This window comes from Triturus cristatus, chromosome 1_2 (genome assembly GCF_964204655.1).
Source record: "Triturus cristatus chromosome 1_2, aTriCri1.1, whole genome shotgun sequence".
Taxonomy (NCBI): Eukaryota; Metazoa; Chordata; class Amphibia; order Caudata; family Salamandridae; genus Triturus; species Triturus cristatus.
In genome coordinates, this window is record NC_140580.1 from 449,385,090 (window position 1) to 449,403,635 (window position 18,546).

At 46.9% G+C, this 18,546-nt stretch overlaps 1 protein-coding gene across 9 annotated transcripts in view; it reads left to right on the top strand.

Annotated features, from left to right (window-relative positions):
- CPEB3 (cytoplasmic polyadenylation element binding protein 3) overlaps nucleotides 1-18,546 on the top strand; it is a 675,133-nt gene that overhangs the window by 544,248 nt on the left and 112,339 nt on the right. For all 9 annotated transcript variants that reach the window (XM_085606164.1, XM_085606161.1, XM_085606163.1 and 6 more), the window contains exon 8: nucleotides 3,523-3,641. In XM_085606164.1, coding sequence (XP_085462290.1) covers nucleotides 3,523-3,641 — 119 coding nt within the window. The remainder of the gene's footprint in view (nucleotides 1-3,522; nucleotides 3,642-18,546) is intronic.

The following is an 18,546-nucleotide window of genomic DNA, read 5'->3' on the forward strand; positions in this document are numbered from 1 at the left end:
GGCTGCTGCTTAAGTCTCCTCACACACACTCCGAGATAATTCTTTCATGGCCCCTTGTCATGTGTTGTTTTCAAATGATTAATGTTTTCACGCTTATGATCAAAGACAACATTGCATGAAAATTATTTTTTAGCATAAAGTTATTTATTGCTTGTTTACACGCTTTACAAAAATAGCTTTACCATGTAAAGCAATTTGCACGCTAGAAAGTTCTCACCAACTCCTAATCAGGTTGTTTTGCAAGCATAACCAAAACAAAAGGACCACAATCTGAGCGCAAACAGAGGAAGAACACTAACCAAGAAATAAATCAGTACTTGGTCCATGCTCCAGGGAAGAAACAAACACATGGCGACATACTTAAACCTGTTAACACAAAAAATACCGGAGCTACAGGTAGAAAGCACAATTAGTGTTCTTGTCTGAAAATAAACATTCAATTAGTCACACTTGGACCATCACCGAAACCCTGTACGAGTGCTGAAGGGAGGGAAGGTCATCCTTATGGAAGAGGAAGCCTCACACACAAAATAGTGTCATGCTTCATCATCAACCTCTCCCCACCCTGGAAGGACAGTACCTCCAGGGCGGACTCAACCTCCTGTTGGACTTTGCGCAGGAGGGATTTCTTAGATAAAAGCTACTGGACAGTGCAGGGATCCAGGTCAGTACATTAAAAATACTTTAATGTATCGACACACACTCGCCAATAAAAAGCAAGAAAATAAGAGTGACCATGATGCCAACCAAAGGTAAGTAATGTGGGGCTAAGAGACCCTTTTTATGTTTGTTTTTTAAATCGTTGTTGGAATTTCCTGAGGGCGCCCTCTGACTATTTTGCATGCAATTGAATGAGCTTTAGACCACATATCCTCACTCTCCTGTGCCCCTCCCTTGAATGGTATAGTAATCGATTTCTTACATTTGTTATAATGAAACTGTAAAAAAAAACACTACAAACTGTTTAGCTCTCATTCTGATCAGGCTGGTATTTTGGTGCGGTAATGGTAAATACTGATATTGCAGGATTCCCTTTTTCCTTGAATAGTAATACAACTGATAACGTTCAGTTCGATTTAATACAAATGTATACTTAAATTTATGAACATTTCTGCACTAAAACGAAAACGCTGCACTTGACTGAAATGTATTTTTCCGTGCTGGACTGAGGTAGGCCAAAATTAGGACTAACTTCCATTTTAGAGTTTTCAATGCAGCATATGTGATCCGATGCTCTGTATTGGCATGCAGGTCTCAAAGAACTATGGAGGAAGCCATTCGCAGAATTCAAGGCTCTTTCAGTCAATAACTCTGTGTAGCCATTCATTTATGAGACTTCCATTGTTTTTTTACTAGATTTGTTGTGCCACATAATTCTTTCATGGCCCCTTGTCATGTGTTGTTTTCAAATGATTAATGTTTTCACGCTTATGATCAAAGACAACATTGCATGAAAATTATTTTTTAGCATAAAGTTATTTATTGCTTGTTTACACGCTTTACAAAAATAGCTTTACCATGTAAAGCAATTTGCACGCTAGAAAGTTCTCACCAACTCCTAATCAGGTTGTTTTGCAAGCATAACCAAAACAAAAGGACCACAATCTGAGCGCAAACAGAGGAAGAACACTAACCAAGAAATAAATCAGTACTTGGTCCATGCTCCAGGGAAGAAACAAACACATGGCGACATACTTAAACCTGTTAACACAAAAAATACCGGAGCTACAGGTAGAAAGCACAATTAGTGTTCTTGTCTGAAAATAAACATTCAATTAGTCACACTTGGACCATCACCGAAACCCTGTACGAGTGCTGAAGGGAGGGAAGGTCATCCTTATGGAAGAGGAAGCCTCACACACAAAATAGTGTCATGCTTCATCATCAACCTCTCCCCACCCTGGAAGGACAGTACCTCCAGGGCGGACTCAACCTCCTGTTGGACTTTGCGCAGGAGGGATTTCTTAGATAAAAGCTACTGGACAGTGCAGGGATCCAGGTCAGTACATTAAAAATACTTTAATGTATCGACACACACTCGCCAATAAAAAGCAAGAAAATAAGAGTGACCATGATGCCAACCAAAGGTAAGTAATGTGGGGCTAAGAGACCCTTTTTATGTTTGTTTTTTAAATCGTTGTTGGAATTTCCTGAGGGCGCCCTCTGACTATTTTGCATGCAATTGAATGAGCTTTAGACCACATATCCTCACTCTCCTGTGCCCCTCCCTTGAATGGTATAGTAATCGATTTCTTACATTTGTTATAATGAAACTGTAAAAAAAAACACTACAAACTGTTTAGCTCTCATTCTGATCAGGCTGGTATTTTGGTGCGGTAATGGTAAATACTGATATTGCAGGATTCCCTTTTTCCTTGAATAGTAATACAACTGATAACGTTCAGTTCGATTTAATACAAATGTATACTTAAATTTATGAACATTTCTGCACTAAAACGAAAACGCTGCACTTGACTGAAATGTATTTTTCCGTGCTGGACTGAGGTAGGCCAAAATTAGGACTAACTTCCATTTTAGAGTTTTCAATGCAGCATATGTGATCCGATGCTCTGTATTGGCATGCAGGTCTCAAAGAACTATGGAGGAAGCCATTCGCAGAATTCAAGGCTCTTTCAGTCAATAACTCTGTGTAGCCATTCATTTATGAGACTTCCATTGTTTTTTTACTAGATTTGTTGTGCCACATCCGATGACATTAGGTCACAAAAGGGATTATTAATGTCAGTTGGGGATAGTGCAAGGATGGTGGCAACAGGTGACCTGGTATAGGTCTGTATTTTCATTTGTTTAACTTTGCTCACCTTATGCTGACTGTGTGATATCCATTAACTTTTATTGTCTATAAAAGATGGTACATTATGGAGGTGAGCCAGTCTGGTTTTCCCTAACTCTAGAGACTGAACACTCTTCAATTCCTCTTAGACATTGGATTTTGGCCGTGACTTCATGACATTGTGTTGCTGCATTTAATTGAACCTTATGCTAATTTTCTATATTCATTTGATATACATTTTAACTATTATTTCCGACTTCTGCAGTGCACTTTGTATAATTTAATAAACCTATATGTTTAGCTTTACAACATTGTCCCTCCTGCGTAGGCGCTTTATCTTGATTATCTGATAAGATAACATTGACACAACCCCCTTCCAAGATTTGCAAGTTGGCTAATGCTATAAGCCTGTTATAATGAATATTTTCCCTTGTTTCGAGCTACAAAACTCAACGACTTTTTGTCCTTGCCCAAATTCTGACACATAATATTTTTTTTTTATTGTGCATAGAAAAAAGTATTATGTTCGTTCACTTCATATTATCTGGTTTCGGATGTTGAGTCGTTTAGCCTGAAGGGCACTCTTCTGAGTGACCCAGTCACACCGTGAAGGGTTTGAGGCTTGGTGCTCAAGCCAGTTTGCCCGATATCAAAAATGAAAGTTGATAATATTCCTTTAATGGAAGCAGCGAAGACATCTAACTGAAATCATTTTTGCTCTTTTTAAGGTTACGCCTTCCTACTGTTCCAGGAAGAGAGCTCAGTGCAAGCACTGATAGACGCCTGCCTCGAAGAAGATGGGAAACTGTACCTGTGTGTATCGAGCCCCACCATCAAGGACAAGCCGGTAAGCTGTGAACAGACTGGCCTGGCAGCCAGCCCGCGCCTGTCCTCCTCTGTTCTAAAGCAAAAAGACTTTTGTACAATCCCCATATCTAATGTCTGTCTTCCTGAAACCTGTATACGGACTGTCATAGTGATACTTTTACTGAGTTAACCTTTTGTAGCCAGCAGACATTAATCATTGATTCTTGGAAAAAGTAACGGATGCTGAATTATTTAATGGGATCTTTATGCGGTCTTCGTCCAGCGCCGCAGTCAAGGGCAATGTGACAAGCTTATCTTTTTCTACCAGTTGTGCAGTGATAATTCTTTAACTTCTGTTCACCAAATTCAGCTTTTTCATCGGTAATTAACACAGTTAATGCTGATTGTCAATTCAAATACTACTCTGGCAATCAAAAACAATCTTTGGTCTCAGCAGCTGCTGGACCAGTGGATCGGCTTCGTAGGATTCTCACCACCTCCCCAGGACTGGAGTCTAATTGTGGGGAGGGGTGATGTTGACCCTGTACTGTACCACCTCGCCGCACACCTCTGGTCGTCCTAAAGTTGTCACCCATGTACATTGGGTTTTTGGTTAATTCCTGCGTTCCATGCACAGGGTTAACAAAAGTGTGTGGGCATGGCCAAGTAAGGCATTGAATCCGTTTCATTATTGTTCCTTTACTACTTAGGGTCTAAAAGACGTAGGGCAACCACTTTACACTGGTGACGAGGCGGGTATTTGCATGCACACCCCACCGCCACTAACCACATGCCTGACAACTTTTGAGTCGTCAGACTACTGGTTCGAGGATGCACTATCAGGCCGTGTGTGTGGCAGGGCCGGACTGGGAACCGAAACCGGCCCTCGCAAACTGCTCGGTTGGCCCCCAGGGGGGACTGAGGCCGAGCTGTTTGCAATGGGGGGTTTACCGGAGGCTAATATTGCAGGCCCCTGGTAACAAAAACGGCCCCCCAGGGGCCCTAAACTGCCCCCAATCTGGCGGCCCACCGGGGAAACACCCAGTGCCCGCTGTGGCCAGTCCAGCCCTGGTGTGAGGTCATGTCCCCAGGCCTGTCCCCAGCCAGCGGTCAGCCCGCTGAGTGTGGTGTGCCTCTGCTGCAGCTGCATCGAGCCTTCCCGACCTTCTTGGTATGCAGCGGACCGGCTCTTCCTGAGATGGGTGTTCCTTGTTTCCATGCTACACCAGCTCTCATCTCTATGGCCACATGGTGCCCAGATTCGTGCGCTCCTGGGATGTTTCTGCCCGCCCCACCCCCTATTGACTGCGAGGGGACATGCCCCACCCACTTGCACTATTTTTACACTATGCAGGGAGGCCCAGGTCCAGGCCAGCTGCAAGAGCATGAGGAAGCACCGAAGAGGGAGCATGCCCCACCGGTTAGTACTCTCCTGCTGATTATGAAGAGAGGCCTTGCCACAGTGTACTTCCAGCAGCAGGTGCAAACAAGGAAGGGTACCCACACCAAAATACATAATAAGATACAAGGCACAGAGGCAATTTAAGGTCAAAATTGACCAGGACTGCCATTCTATTGTCAAGAGGTCACTGGCAGACTGCTGCAAGCCACTCTGTGGCGGCAATCCTTGGACAGGCAGCTGTACCACCAAACATCACGTGGTGACAGGCCTCATGCTGCATGGCACCCCAACATACAATCAAAGCATCAATGCCGCCAGTTTGACCACGCCACACAATGGCCTCAATTCCTGCAATAGAACAATTTACTGTTGACGGCACACCGTCCACCCTGACACCCAAATGGAAAGACTGGGTGGAATGCCTCCAATTTTATTTTGAGGGTGCCAAGATTGTAGTGGAAAGGCGCCAAGCTCTCCTATTGCACCTTGGGCGGTAAGGACATTCACAAATTATACAAGACTCTGGTTGAAGCGACGCCCAAGTCATACATAACATTACACAGGGCTCTTAACCCACATTATGAGCTCATGGCAAATTTATAATGAACAATTCGTGTTCCACCAAGCCTGCCAAAAGCCGGAAGAATCAATAAACACCTTCCATTGTCTGCTCAAAGAACAGCAAGCACCTGTGGCTTTCATGATAAACAGGAAAAAAATAAGAGGTCAAAGAACACAGGGCTGCTCATCGGCAAGACTGTTCAAGAGTTTGGGAAATCACTCCAAGGTATTTTGACCCTTGGACAGTCACAAGAACTAACTAAAGCCAGTGTGTCCCATTTGGAGGCCCCCCTCCACCGACCAATTAAAACAGAACCAGTCAATGCAGTCCAACCATGCCGCAGTCCGGCAGCTCTAAAACACCCACAAGAAAAAATAAAAGAATGTGGATACTGTCAAGAGCTACCCCACAAGGGAGCTGAATGCCCCGTCAGAGGTGAAAGGTGCTCCGCCTGTGGCAAATATAACCATTTAGCAAAAGTCTGCAGTTCCCAGATAGAAGTTGTCCAGGCCGTCACTAGCAATCTGGACACACCAGAAGACATGGACGACAACATGAAAGAGTACACTGTTCACACCGTCTTTGCGATTGGAGCAGCTTGCTCACCTCGCCCTCTGCTTCTGCAATGCCAAATTCGATCTGGGCCTCACAGTGTCACACAGCATCCATCCTCTGAGGTATCCGTCAAACTAATGTCTGGAGACACATACCGCTCCCTAGCCAGACACCTGGAACTGGGAAAAGTGAGAGTCAGAGTTTTCGCGTATGAACAGGTGCGTCCCATTCCCTTACTAAGGTGTTTCTGATTACCAGTGTCCCACAAGGATGTAAGTGTTGATAACGTTATTGATGTGGCTGATGGGGGGCACGGCATGCCGGTTAGCGGACAGGCGGCAGAGGCACTAGAACTGATTTCTTTTGCCCTTGAGTGCAAGAGGAGGAACGATCTACCATTCTCCAAATGTTTGAGGGTATCAGCTGTCTCAAGGGTAAAGAAGTGAAACTACACATTGGCTGATCAATTCAGCCAGTAGTCCTATGATACCGGCAGATTGCGTTTCACCTCCGGTCAAAGAGGAGTTAGTGAAGCTGGAACGTGCTGACATCAACAACAAAAAAGGTGATGGGCCTCACCCCATGGGTATCACTGATCGTCATTGCGAAAAAGCAGAAGCAGCATCTGTGTGGACATGCAAGTTCCCAATGTCGCCGTCAAATGTGAATGCTACTTGACCCAACCGTAGACGACATCCTTGGACAACACAGCAGAGTGAAGTGGTTCTCAAAGGTAGACCTTCGCTCAGGATATCACCAGCTACCACTTCACCTTGAGTCAAGGTATATCACCACCTTCTCAACTAATGTCGGACTGCCGAGGTATCGCCGCCTTAACTTTGGAATATCTAGTGCCGCTGAAATCTTCCAGAACACCATACAGGAAATGCTCAGTTGATAACCAGGAGCCATAAATGTCATTCCAATTCATGCCAGGTCAGTCAAGGAATTTCATGAACACCTCCGCAGAGTCCACCAGAGGATCAAAGATTCTGGGCTAACCCTCCATCAAGAAAAATGCAAATTTCTAAAACAGAAAATCAGTTTCTTCGGGTATACCTTTTCGGCGGAAGGAGTAGCGCCTGACCCGGAGACGGTACAAGAAGCCCCAGCACCCACCAACATCTCAGAAATACAGAGCTTCCTCGGTATGGTGAATTATTGCAGGGGGTTCATCCCAGACCTCACAGGCCTCACTCAACCTCTTCCGGAACTCACCAAAACCAACGCCACCTAGGCCTTGGCTGCAGAGCAAGAAGATTCACTTTGTAAGACCAAGGAAACTTTATCTGCAAACACCACTCTCTCATACTTCAACCCACGGAGGCCAACAAACACCGCCGTAGGCGCCAGCCCAAAATGACTTGAGGTTGTTCTTACCCAACAACAGCCACATGGAGGTTGGACTCCCGTCGCCTATCCTAGCAGGTTCCTTGCCGAGACAGAGCAGCTATACTGTCACACTGAGCAGGAAGCCATTGTCATACACTGGACATGCCAACACTTTCACATCTATGTGTATGGGCACCCTTTCATGGTCACAACAGACCATAAACCCCTGATGTCCTTATTCCCAGGATCTGCATCCAAACCGCCACCCCATATTAAGAAATGGATGCTCCAGCTACTAGTGTATGATTACCGCTTGAATACCGTCCGTGCGCCACCAACCCAGCAGACTACCTCTCTCGCCACCCTCGAGCAGCAACCTCCCAGTTGGCAGAGGAAGCAGAAGAGATGGAACAATATGTCCGATACATTGTAGGAAGGTCCCGGCTGCTCCCCCTGCCACTTGATACCATCTGACAAGCCACCCAGAAAGACGAGTGGCTCCAAATAGCACTAACTGCAGTCCTGTCTGGAGAGTGGACGACCTTGAAGGTGCACCTCTCTCAGAGGACCCCATAAGCTATGAAGGTCCTAGAATCCTTATTCAACGTTCACAATGAATTGTCAACGGACGCAAGTGTGTTCCTGCTCAGAGAACCACACCTGGTAATCCCCAACAGCCCTACCAACCACGCTGTACAACTGGCCCGCTACAGGATAGTCAAGACCAAGAATGGACTCTGCACTAAAGTATGGTTCCTCGGCATAGATGAGATGGTGGAAGTAGCGGTAAGGTCATGCCAATGGTGCCAGGGTCCTACCACGGCCACTGCCCCAGTGCTCTCCGAAGAAGGTCCCCAGCGCTCACCGAAGAGGTCCCCAGCAGCCATGGGAATGCGGCAGCCTAGATTTTGGCCACCTGCTGGATGGAAGATACGCTCTGTTCAGGATAGATGACTTAACCAAATATCCAGAGATAGAGCTTGTTGGAACGGAAACAGCTGCCAAACCACTGTGTGTATTTTCCCCACTGAGTTATATTGCAGCAGAGGCAATCTGCCTCAATCTTGTCTATTGGTATGTATTTGTGACAAACAGCATTTCATTTTTGGCAGTTTAATAATATAGCACTGACAAAAGCAGAAATCTAAATGCTGTTTTTGTTTGCACTATGTAAAACTGCCAAAAATAAAATATTGAGGCCCTTCACATACTCTAATCCTCCCCTCCAACAAAGCGTTAACCATTAATGTCAGAGGTAATTCTTGGAGGGGGAGATTGGAGCTTGTGTGATAGGCAACAACATTTTATTTTTGTCAGTTTTACAAAGCAGTGAATAGGGTTTATAAATGCAGGAATTGGGAGGCGGGGCACCAGCCTTGAAATTAAGTCTCCCGCCTGAATCGGGAGGGTTATAAAGCAAAAGACACACAATTAATAGACTGAATGTAGAACAAATCAAAACATTCACCCCCAGTCAAGAGATCTGGGTTAAATCCATCATACTTTTGCTCACCATGCCACCCCATTTTAGACCTGGCCATATGCAAATCAGTCTTGACCCTGTGCCTCATGGGAACAGTCCAGTCCGAACTGTCAAGCCAGGTCCTCCCCAGACCGGAAACAAGCATCCTAGGACCGGTTTCGGGGTTTCACCCCTCTTCAGCCAGGATAGCTTGACTCCAGTCGCATGGAGAGCACGGGGCCCACGTCTCGGCATTTAGGGCGAGAAAGCAAAACACACACAATGGACGGAATGTAGAACAAATCAAAACATTCACCCCCAGTGAAGAGATCTGGGTTAAATCCATGATTCTTTTGCTCACCATTCCACCCCAGCTTAGACCTGGCCATATGCAAATCAGTCTTGACCCTGTGCCTCATGGGAACAGTCCAGCCCGAACAGCCAAGCCAGGTCCCTGGGCGCAGGGTCAACACTGATTTGCATATGGCTGGGTCCAAACTGAAATGTCATGGTGAGCAAAAAAACAATGGATTTAGGCCCAGATCTCTGTACTGGGGTGAATGTATGACATTGTTCTGCATTCTATCTATCAATTTTTGTTTTTGCATTTGTCACCCCGAGTGGGACGGGTATGCCCAGATGTGGGTCCCGTGCTCTCCATGCCACTGGAGTCAAGCTATCCTGGCTGGTGAGGGCTGAAAGCCCGAAACCAGTCCTAGGATGCTTGTTTCCAGTCCAGGGAGGTCCTGGCCTGACAGTTCGGGCTGGACTGATCCCATTGGGCGCAGGGTCAAGACTGATTTGCATATGGATGGGTCTAAACTGGAATGGCATGGTGAGCAAAAAAACGATGGATTTAGGCCCAGATCTCTGTACTGGGGTGAATGTATGACATTGTTCTGCATTCTGTCCATCAATTGTTGTTTTTGCATGAATCGGGAGGGTTGGCATATATGCAGGAGACCTGTCCATACCCTTTACAGGAGGAAGCGAGGGAATGTATGGCATTATCCAGTCACTGAAATGCGTATACCTTTAAATAAACCAGAGAGTTGCATGCAATCATCCCGCTGAGGAATTTCTGATCAATCGGTACCAGTTTTTTTTTTTGTAGGCTTGAATCGCATTTGGGGGCTTTGTCCTTCTTTCAGGGCACTTCACTGTTTTCTAGAGCGTCAGCTGACCAGTGTCTCTACAGTTGCTTGACCTAATGCAGATTGCATTCCCGCTTGCAGAGTCGTGGATGCAAAACACACACAAGATGATAGTAATTTTGACAACTGTGCTGCTTCAATCAGACTCTGTGTTTGCGTACTTGTGTTTTTTTGGGCTGGTCTTCCATATTGATTTTATTACAGAATGAAAAGTTAGTACAGATAAAGAAGGATTTAAAATGTAATACGTAACTGACAGTCACCTCCATGGAGTATGAAGTGATTTGTAGAGTTAAGGGTTTACCCACAGTGAAGCACTATACAACGAGGGAGGAGGTGTGACAAAGCGTGTCCTCTTTCTGCCAAACCCATGTGTATTGATTGCATAATGGGTTATATCTGTGGGGTACTGTGCAGGGAGTTAAAATCTTGTAGCAGTCTACCTAACTCATATTCTTTATGGTAGTTCAGGCAGCTTTCTTTGGTCTTCTGAGGGCTTGCTCATCTGGTAAAGGAATTTTGTGCTCTTCCAACAACCTGTCTGTGTGCATGTCTTAATCTGGATATCTTCTAATTTGTGACTATTCTGAGCTATTCCAGGCTCAGTTTATGACTGAAACCATGTTGTATCGAATACTTTTTCTGTGTCTTCTTGTAATTGAGACAGATGTATCCTCTTTTTTGTTGTTTTTCGTTTCTCTTGTTACACTCTCAGTGTACCTGGCTCCATAACCCCAATGCGACCTTCTCCTTTTCCCTTGTTTCACTGCTTCCAGGGTTCTTACAACAGTTGCATGTCCTGCATAACCAATTGCTTTCAGAACAGGACATGCTTTGCAAAAGTCAACCCACACGGTTTGCACATGTACTGAAGAACCAATATATTGAAGGCCCTAACTGGCAGAATGATGGTTGTGGCAAAAATTGTCCACCTTTCCATGTTGCAGGCCCTTACATATTTTTGTGTCCATCCCTGACATAGAAGCAAATTTAGCTATTTATGGGTATCTTTGGCATACTGGACATGTGACCATATGTACCTTTATCCTTAACTTCTGCCCGACTACAGACTCAGACCCCAGCAGGGACCAGAGAGTCAGTTCAAAAATGCACACAAGGATTGCTGAGCAACATGACATACATGTGCACCCCAAAACCAAACAACTTAACCCCTTGTGTGCTGGGGATCCAGCCCCTAGGCTTCCATGTGAAACTAACCAAATCACAGGCAATTTAAAAACCCGTACGCCACGCTCAAGAAATGAGAGAGGCCTTGAGCAACGCTCATACGCCATAATTCACAAGGGGCTACCAGTGGGGGGCAGAGTAGAGAAGGGTGAGAGGGAGTTGCATAGTTTGTTAGTAATATCCATCGAGTACAATTATTTAAAACCTGCATATTATGTAATGGTAAAGGTTCCTTTTTCCTCCTATGTTTTGTCAAAAAAGGTATTGTAGATTTGGAAATGAATATGGTTTTAATTTCCTTTTTTCTTTCTCTATAACTCATCAAATACGCCTATTTACCATAACGCTCAACTCAATGTCATGAACACGGCAAAGTATGGTTGTATGCGAATAAAATGGCAATAAAGTTTGTTATAAAAAACAAAAATGTAAATGGGTTTCTTTGCCATTGTTATTACAACCCTTGGTGTAATAGTGGCCTGCCATATTGTCTCTTCTTTGAATATCTTGGATATGCTTTCGAATATTGTGGTCAATCCTTGGCTCAAGGTGGACTTCACTGACATTTTGTAACTACCCAGGACTAGTGATAGGCAGGTAATTTCTAGGTTTGACTTTAGTGCATTTAAGTGCTTGATGAAAATGTCAAGGGAATATTTGGGGTTAAGAATCCTGCATTTCCCGAATACAGAACAGCTGCAACCATTTTTTGGGGAGTGAAGGGGTGGATTGATTTTATTTACCCAAAAACCTGGGAGCCAAATTTTTGCTCTTTCAGAAAATAGCAAGTTGATGTTGGGGGTACACATTTATTAGTTTTTCATAATGTATTTAAAATGAATGTTTGTGATTATTCATGGCGAACTGTTGACACTTATTGCAAATGTGTTCCTTGATGCTAGAGGTCACTTTCTGCTTTGTTTTGACCCGTGATGGAGGTATTCGATTGCACAATTAGTGCAAACATAAATGCAAACATCTTACTTGAGATCCTCAGTTCCGGGGCATAGCCCTGGCAAATGCCTGCGAAAAGTAAGCGTTGGTGCTAGGGACATGGTAGATGCTAATGATTGTGGCAGGGGTTTAGGTTGGTGTAAGGAAAAGAAGTATACATAGAATAAGGCTTGGAGTTACTATGAGTGTTAGGGTGATGGTTAGGTATGAGGTTAGAGTTGGGGAAAAGGATAGGATTAGTGTGAAGGTTAGGGTTATGTGAAATTTAGGGGTTGGGTGTTAGAGAAATTGGTTGGTTTTACTTCAATATTAGTGTATTGGATGGCATTAGAAATGTCGCAAGGGTTAGGGTTGGGATGAAGGATAAAGTGTTGGGTTAAGGTAGGAAGAAAGAATAACAGTTGGGTTTAGTTTTCCGTGATGATCATCGATGGTAAAATCCAAGATTATTAAAACTACATTTTGTTTGTCAGATAGAAATACATGAAAGTCAGACTTTTAAGCCTTTGTATGTTATCTACTCTTTTAAAGGATTTTTTTCATACAATAAGTTTTCCCTGCTTGAGAATAGAAAGGTCTTACTGGGTCCAGTGTTTTTACCATTTTCTCTAGCATTCTGCCCTTCCCACACTCATTTGCTCTAGATTTATCCCTTCTTAGCATGTCAATCCCAAAATAAAATATCTTTTTCCCAACACGATTAAGTGTGCCATTATACCACATGTCACTACAAGCAATCATCTTTACTGAACATATACACATTTCTGATGGATACATCTGCCAGTGGATTCCTCACCTTGTGAATATCCCCTGCGCCAGCATTCCACGGAACTTTTCTTCCCCAGCACTCCACGTCGACGTGGGCGATGTCATAATGCATCGGCTCCGCTCGCGACTCCGTATGACGTCACCGGAGCCATAAGAGGCCCACGTCGGCGTGATGACGTCCGTTCCCTTTTTTCCGCGCCGTCGACGCGCAACGTTTTTTTCCAGTACTCTCCTGATACTTAGTAGTTGTAAGGTGTTACTGTTGTTAAATCTGTAATGTCTTCGACGAGGAAGTCGGGCTTTAAGCCCTGTAGGGAATGTGGCGGCCACATGTCGATGACGGACCCGCATGAGGACTGCTTGTGGTGCCTTTCGTCGGACCACGATGTTGAAGATTGTGCATGCTGCAGGAGGATGAATCCTAAGGCGTTGAAAGAAAGGAAGGCGAAGCTGTTTATGGCAAAGATCGGTAAGGAGAAGAGAGGGAGAAAGAAGGAGAATTGGAGGCCGGAGTCGTCGACTTCGAGGTCGTCGAAGTTAAGGAAACATCACAAGAAAAGAAAACATTCTTCACGATGCCGGTCTTCGAAGAGCAGGAAGTCGAGGTCGGCTTCGCCCCGGCGACGTCGAAGTAAGGACTTGTCTCCTTCTCCATCTAAGTCTCCGGGTGGATCTCCTTCGCCGAAGCGGGCTCCTGCACGTTCACCGGCGCAGTCCCCGGCGGAGTCCCCGGCGCCGTCACCGGCGGCGTCTCCGGTTCCAGTGGAGTCGCCTGTTTCGGATGGTGATCAGGAGCAAGGGGAAGAGCATACTCCGGTGCCTGAAGATTCTATGGCTCCAGTAGAGGACACTATGGCACCGCTGCCAAGTACTCCGCAGAGGGATACAGGTTCTGTACCTTATCCTCAGTTTCCTGCTCCAGGTACTGACTCTACTCAGTTCTTGAATGCCATGTATGGTATTTTTAATAGGGCGGCCTTCCCATCCGGAGCACCAACTGGTCCCGTGGGTCCCATGGCGTATTCATTAGGGGTGCCGCAGCATTACGCTCAGGCCCCCTTTATGCCCTTTCTGCCGATGGCGCCTTCGTGGCAGTTTCCGGCGCCGTCTGGGGATCCGTCACGGCTTCGGCTGGATCGTCCTGCTTCAGAGCCTTCCTCGACGCCGTTGCCGACTCCATCGGCACCACATCCGGCGCCGCCGACTCCGTCTATGGCGCCGCCGACTCCTATACCTCTGGCTCCACCGACGCCGCATACGACATCGACGACGCCGGCTCCCCGAATTCGATCAAGAAGGGAGGCCCAAAGGGTTTTGGAGGAAGGAAGGTATAGGGCAGAGGTAGAGGAAGGTGAGGTTGACACATCCTCTGATGAATTTGAGGGAATACAAGAGGCTAGTGGACTGGATACGACCCCAGAGTGGGAGCACACCTCATCAAGATCCTCTCCACCACAAGAGCTGGCACCCTACCATACTGTTATTAAAAAGGCTGCAGAACTGTTAGATTTACAGTTACCCTCAGTAGAGTACAAGTCGAACTTGCTGACGGAGGTGCTACACTCTCCAACTTCCACGTCAGAGCCTTTACTGCCTTTTAATGAGGCCATCTTGGAACCTGTTTTGGAGGTATGGCGGAAACCACTTTCTTCTCCGGCGGTTTCCAGACAGGTGGCGAGAAGATACAGGGTGGCGCCTGGGGATCCGGATTTTCTATCTACACACCCGTCTCCAGAGAGCCTAGTTGTGCAGGCTTCCTGCTCAAAGCACGCTTCGGGGGCTTTCCCTCAGTCTCCCGCAGATAGGGAGTCCAAAAAGGTGGACCAGGTGGCTAAAAAGACTTTCTCTTCAGGAAGTATGGCACTAAAGTCTTCCAATGCCACGTGCTTGCTGGGTCGTTTTGTGCATGCCTTGATGGACTCAATGAAGTCTTTAGCCCCTAAGCTGTCTGAGGGTGATAAGACGTCCTTCTTGGAGGTAGTTACGGACACTCATGCCGCTGCCAGACAGGTAATCCAATCAGGGCTGGATACGGCAGATTCGGTGGCGAGGATAATGGGCTCATCCATAGCCGCAAGAAGGCAGGCATGGCTTCGTTCGTCGGGTTTCTCCGCGGATGTTCAGGCCACTTTAGTGGATTTGCCGTTTGATGGGCAGAAGTTGTTTGGAGAGAAGGCGGACTCTGCCCTACAAAGATTTAAAGACAGCAGGTTAACGGCTAAGTCTTTGGGTCTGCAAGCTCCTGCTAAGGGTTCTGGTTTTAAGAAGTTTAGAGGATTTGCAAGATCATCCTTTCGCTCCTTCCGACAGCCTCAGCAGCAACAGCAGAATCCCCTCTATAGATCCTATAGAGGGACACAAAGGGGTCGGAGAGATTCTGGACGCAACCCCTCTTCTTATTCCTCCTCCTCTGCTCCCAATGAGGCTTCAGGGAAGCAGCCCTAGATCCCCCATCCCGGATCATGTAAGACCTGTGGGGGGTCGGGTGTCCTACTTTCTACGAGGTTGGAAATCTGTTACGACAGACCTTTGGGTTTTGAACCTCGTAGAGACTGGGTACGCCCTTCCCTTACGGGAGTTTCCTCCCCCTTACCCTTCTTGCCAAGGTTACTGCTCGGAAGACCATCTGCTTCTCCTGCAGAAAGAGGTTCTAGCTTTGCTTCAAAAGGGTGCAATAGAGGTGGTTCCGGAGCAGGAAAGGGGTCAGGGATGCTACTCACGGTATTTCCTGATTCCCAAAAAGGACGGCAGGTTGCGTCCGATACTGGACCTCAGAATCTTGAACTTTTACCTGAAACAGGAGAAATTCAAGATGCTGACCCTTGCACAGGTTCTTCAAGCGTTGCAGCAAGAAGACTGGATGGTGTCGCACGACTTGCAGGATGCATACTTTCATGTCCCAATCCTGAAGTCGCACAGGAAGTATCTCCGTTTTTCGGTTGGGTCGCAACACTACCAGTTTGCAGTCCTCCCGTTTGGTCTTACTACCGCACCTCGAGTCTTCACAAAGGTGATGGCGGTGGTGGCTGCTCATCTCAGGAGGTCGGGGATTCCAGTTTTCCCCTACCTGGACGACTGGCTTCTGAAGGCAGAGTCCCCAGAGATGGTGCAGCGTCATCTGCAGGTAACATCTCAGCTGTTATTCGACTTGGGTTTTTCTATCAATGTGCCCAAATCTCACCTGGTGCCCTCTCAACGCAACCTGTTCATAGGGGCGGTACTGGACACTACTGTGTGTCGAGCATTTCCTCCTCCACAAAGAATTCTCGACATTCAGGAGATGGTCCCTTTCTTCCACAATGGAGCGGTTGTTCCAGTTCGGAAGGTCCTTCGCCTGCTCGGTCTGTTCGCTTCCTGCATTCTGTTGGTCAACCATGCACGCTGGCACATGAGGGCGCTCCAGTGGTGCCTCCGCAAGCAGTGGTATCAGCACAACGGGGATCTCAGGGAGTCGATCAAGGTCTCCAGAGAAGCTGCAGCGGATCTATCTTGGTGGAGTGTGGAGGGCAATCTGTCGCAAGGAAAGCCCTTCCATCTGCCTCCATCGGTGGCCACGGTGATAACGGATGCCTCCACCCTGGGGTGGGGTGCTCATCTGGGGGATCTGGAGATCAAGGGTCTTTGGTCTCCAGAGGAAAGGTTGCTTCACATCAACCTTCTGGAATTGCGGGCGATTCGTTTGCCGCTCAAGGCCTTCCTCCCTTCGCGGTCAGTCTGTTCAAGTCCTGATGGACAACACTACCGCGATGTGGTATGTCAACAAGCAGGGAGGAGTGGGGTCTCTTTGTCTTTGCAGAGAGGCCTTACGTCTATGGTCCTGGGCTCAGGACCATCAGATTTGTCTGATGGCAAATCACCTGTCCGGGGTGTTGAACGTACGTGCAGACAGTCTCAGTCGGCAGTTCTCCGCCGACCACGAGTGGAGGCTTCATCCAGAGGTGGTTCGTCACGTCTTTCGGATGTGGGGAACTCCTCGGGTGGATCTGTTCTCCACTCACGAGAATGCTCACTGCCCATCATTCTGCAGTCTCAAGTATCCGATGCAGGGAGCGTTGGGGGACGCGTTTCAGTTGAGTTGGGGCTCACGACTCCTTTACGCGTTTCCTCCCATACCCTTGATTCCTCGGGTTCTGAGGAAGATTCGCCAAGACCGGGCCCAAGTTATTTTGATCGCCCCGGATTGGCCAAGAAGGGTGTGGTATACAGATCTTCTCCACCTCTCCTCGTGCTCTCCGCTCCGGCTCCCTCTGAGGGCAGACCTCCTCTCGCAATCGGAGGGGCAGGTTCTACACCCCCAACTCCAGAGCTTACACCTTCATGCCTGGAGATTGAACGGGGCAACCTGAGTTCATTCTCTCTCCCGCCTGATGTGGTGGATGTTATTTTATCGGCCAGGCGACACTCCACCAAGTCCATTTACTCCTACAGGTGGTCTAAGTTTGTGAAATGGTGTGGAGAGAGGTCCATTGACCCTTTAAAAGCCCATCTTTCTAATGTGCTCCAGTTTGCTCTTTCCTTGGCGCAGCAGGGTTGTGCTGTAGCCACGGTTAAGGGCTATTTATCTGCCTTATCGGCTTTTCTATGCCTTCCTGATCAACCGTCACTATTTAAATCTCCGGTTGTTCTGAGGTTTATCAAGGGCCTTACAAACATGTTTCCTCCCACTCCTTTTGTAATGCCACAGTGGGACCTTAATCTTGTTTTAACCTTTCTGATGGGGTCCCCATTTGAGCCTCTACATAGCTGTCCTTTGAGGCTGTTGTCCTTTAAGGTGGTCTTTCTTGTAGCCATAACCTCGGCAAGGAGGGTGAGTGAGCTTCAAGCTTTTAGTTCTAAACCCCCTTTTCTTACATTACATGCTGAAAGGATGGTTCTCAGGACCAGGGCTGGTTTCCTGCCAAAGTTGTTACTCCGTTTCATTTGGGGCAGTCTATTACTCTCCCTGTTTTTTATCCACCTCCTCATCCCTCCAAGGAGGAGGAAAGACTCCATCGCCTGGATCCAAAGAGGGCTGTGAGTTTTTATCTGGACAGGACTAAAGACTTTCGTCTAGATGATCAGCTCTTCATTGGCTATGTTGGTCATTCAAAAGGAAGAGCAGTGCACAAGCGCACTTCGTCGAGATGGATTATTCTTGCCATCAAGATCTGCTACGCCCTGGCTGGTAAGACCCCTCCTGAGGGTATTAGAGCTCATTCGACTAGAGCGAAATCGTCTACATCTGCTTTGGCCCGGGGTGATCCTGGGGCAGATATTTGTAAAGCTGTGACTTGGGCCTCCCTCCATACTTTCGCAAAGCATTATTGCTTGGACTCTGAGATGAGGACCACTTCACGCGCTCTGTGTTGCAAGACTTTCTGGTGTAGGAAGGTGGACACCCTCCTCCGGGAGTGGGGACTGCTGTGGGAATCTATTCACAAGGTGAGGAATCCACTGGCAGATGTATCCATCAGAAGAACAAGTTACTTACCTTCGGTAACGCTTTTTCTGGTGGATACAGTATCTGCCTGTGGATTCCTCACTGGCCCACCCGCCTCCCCGTTGTCCACCTTTGAATACCATGAAATA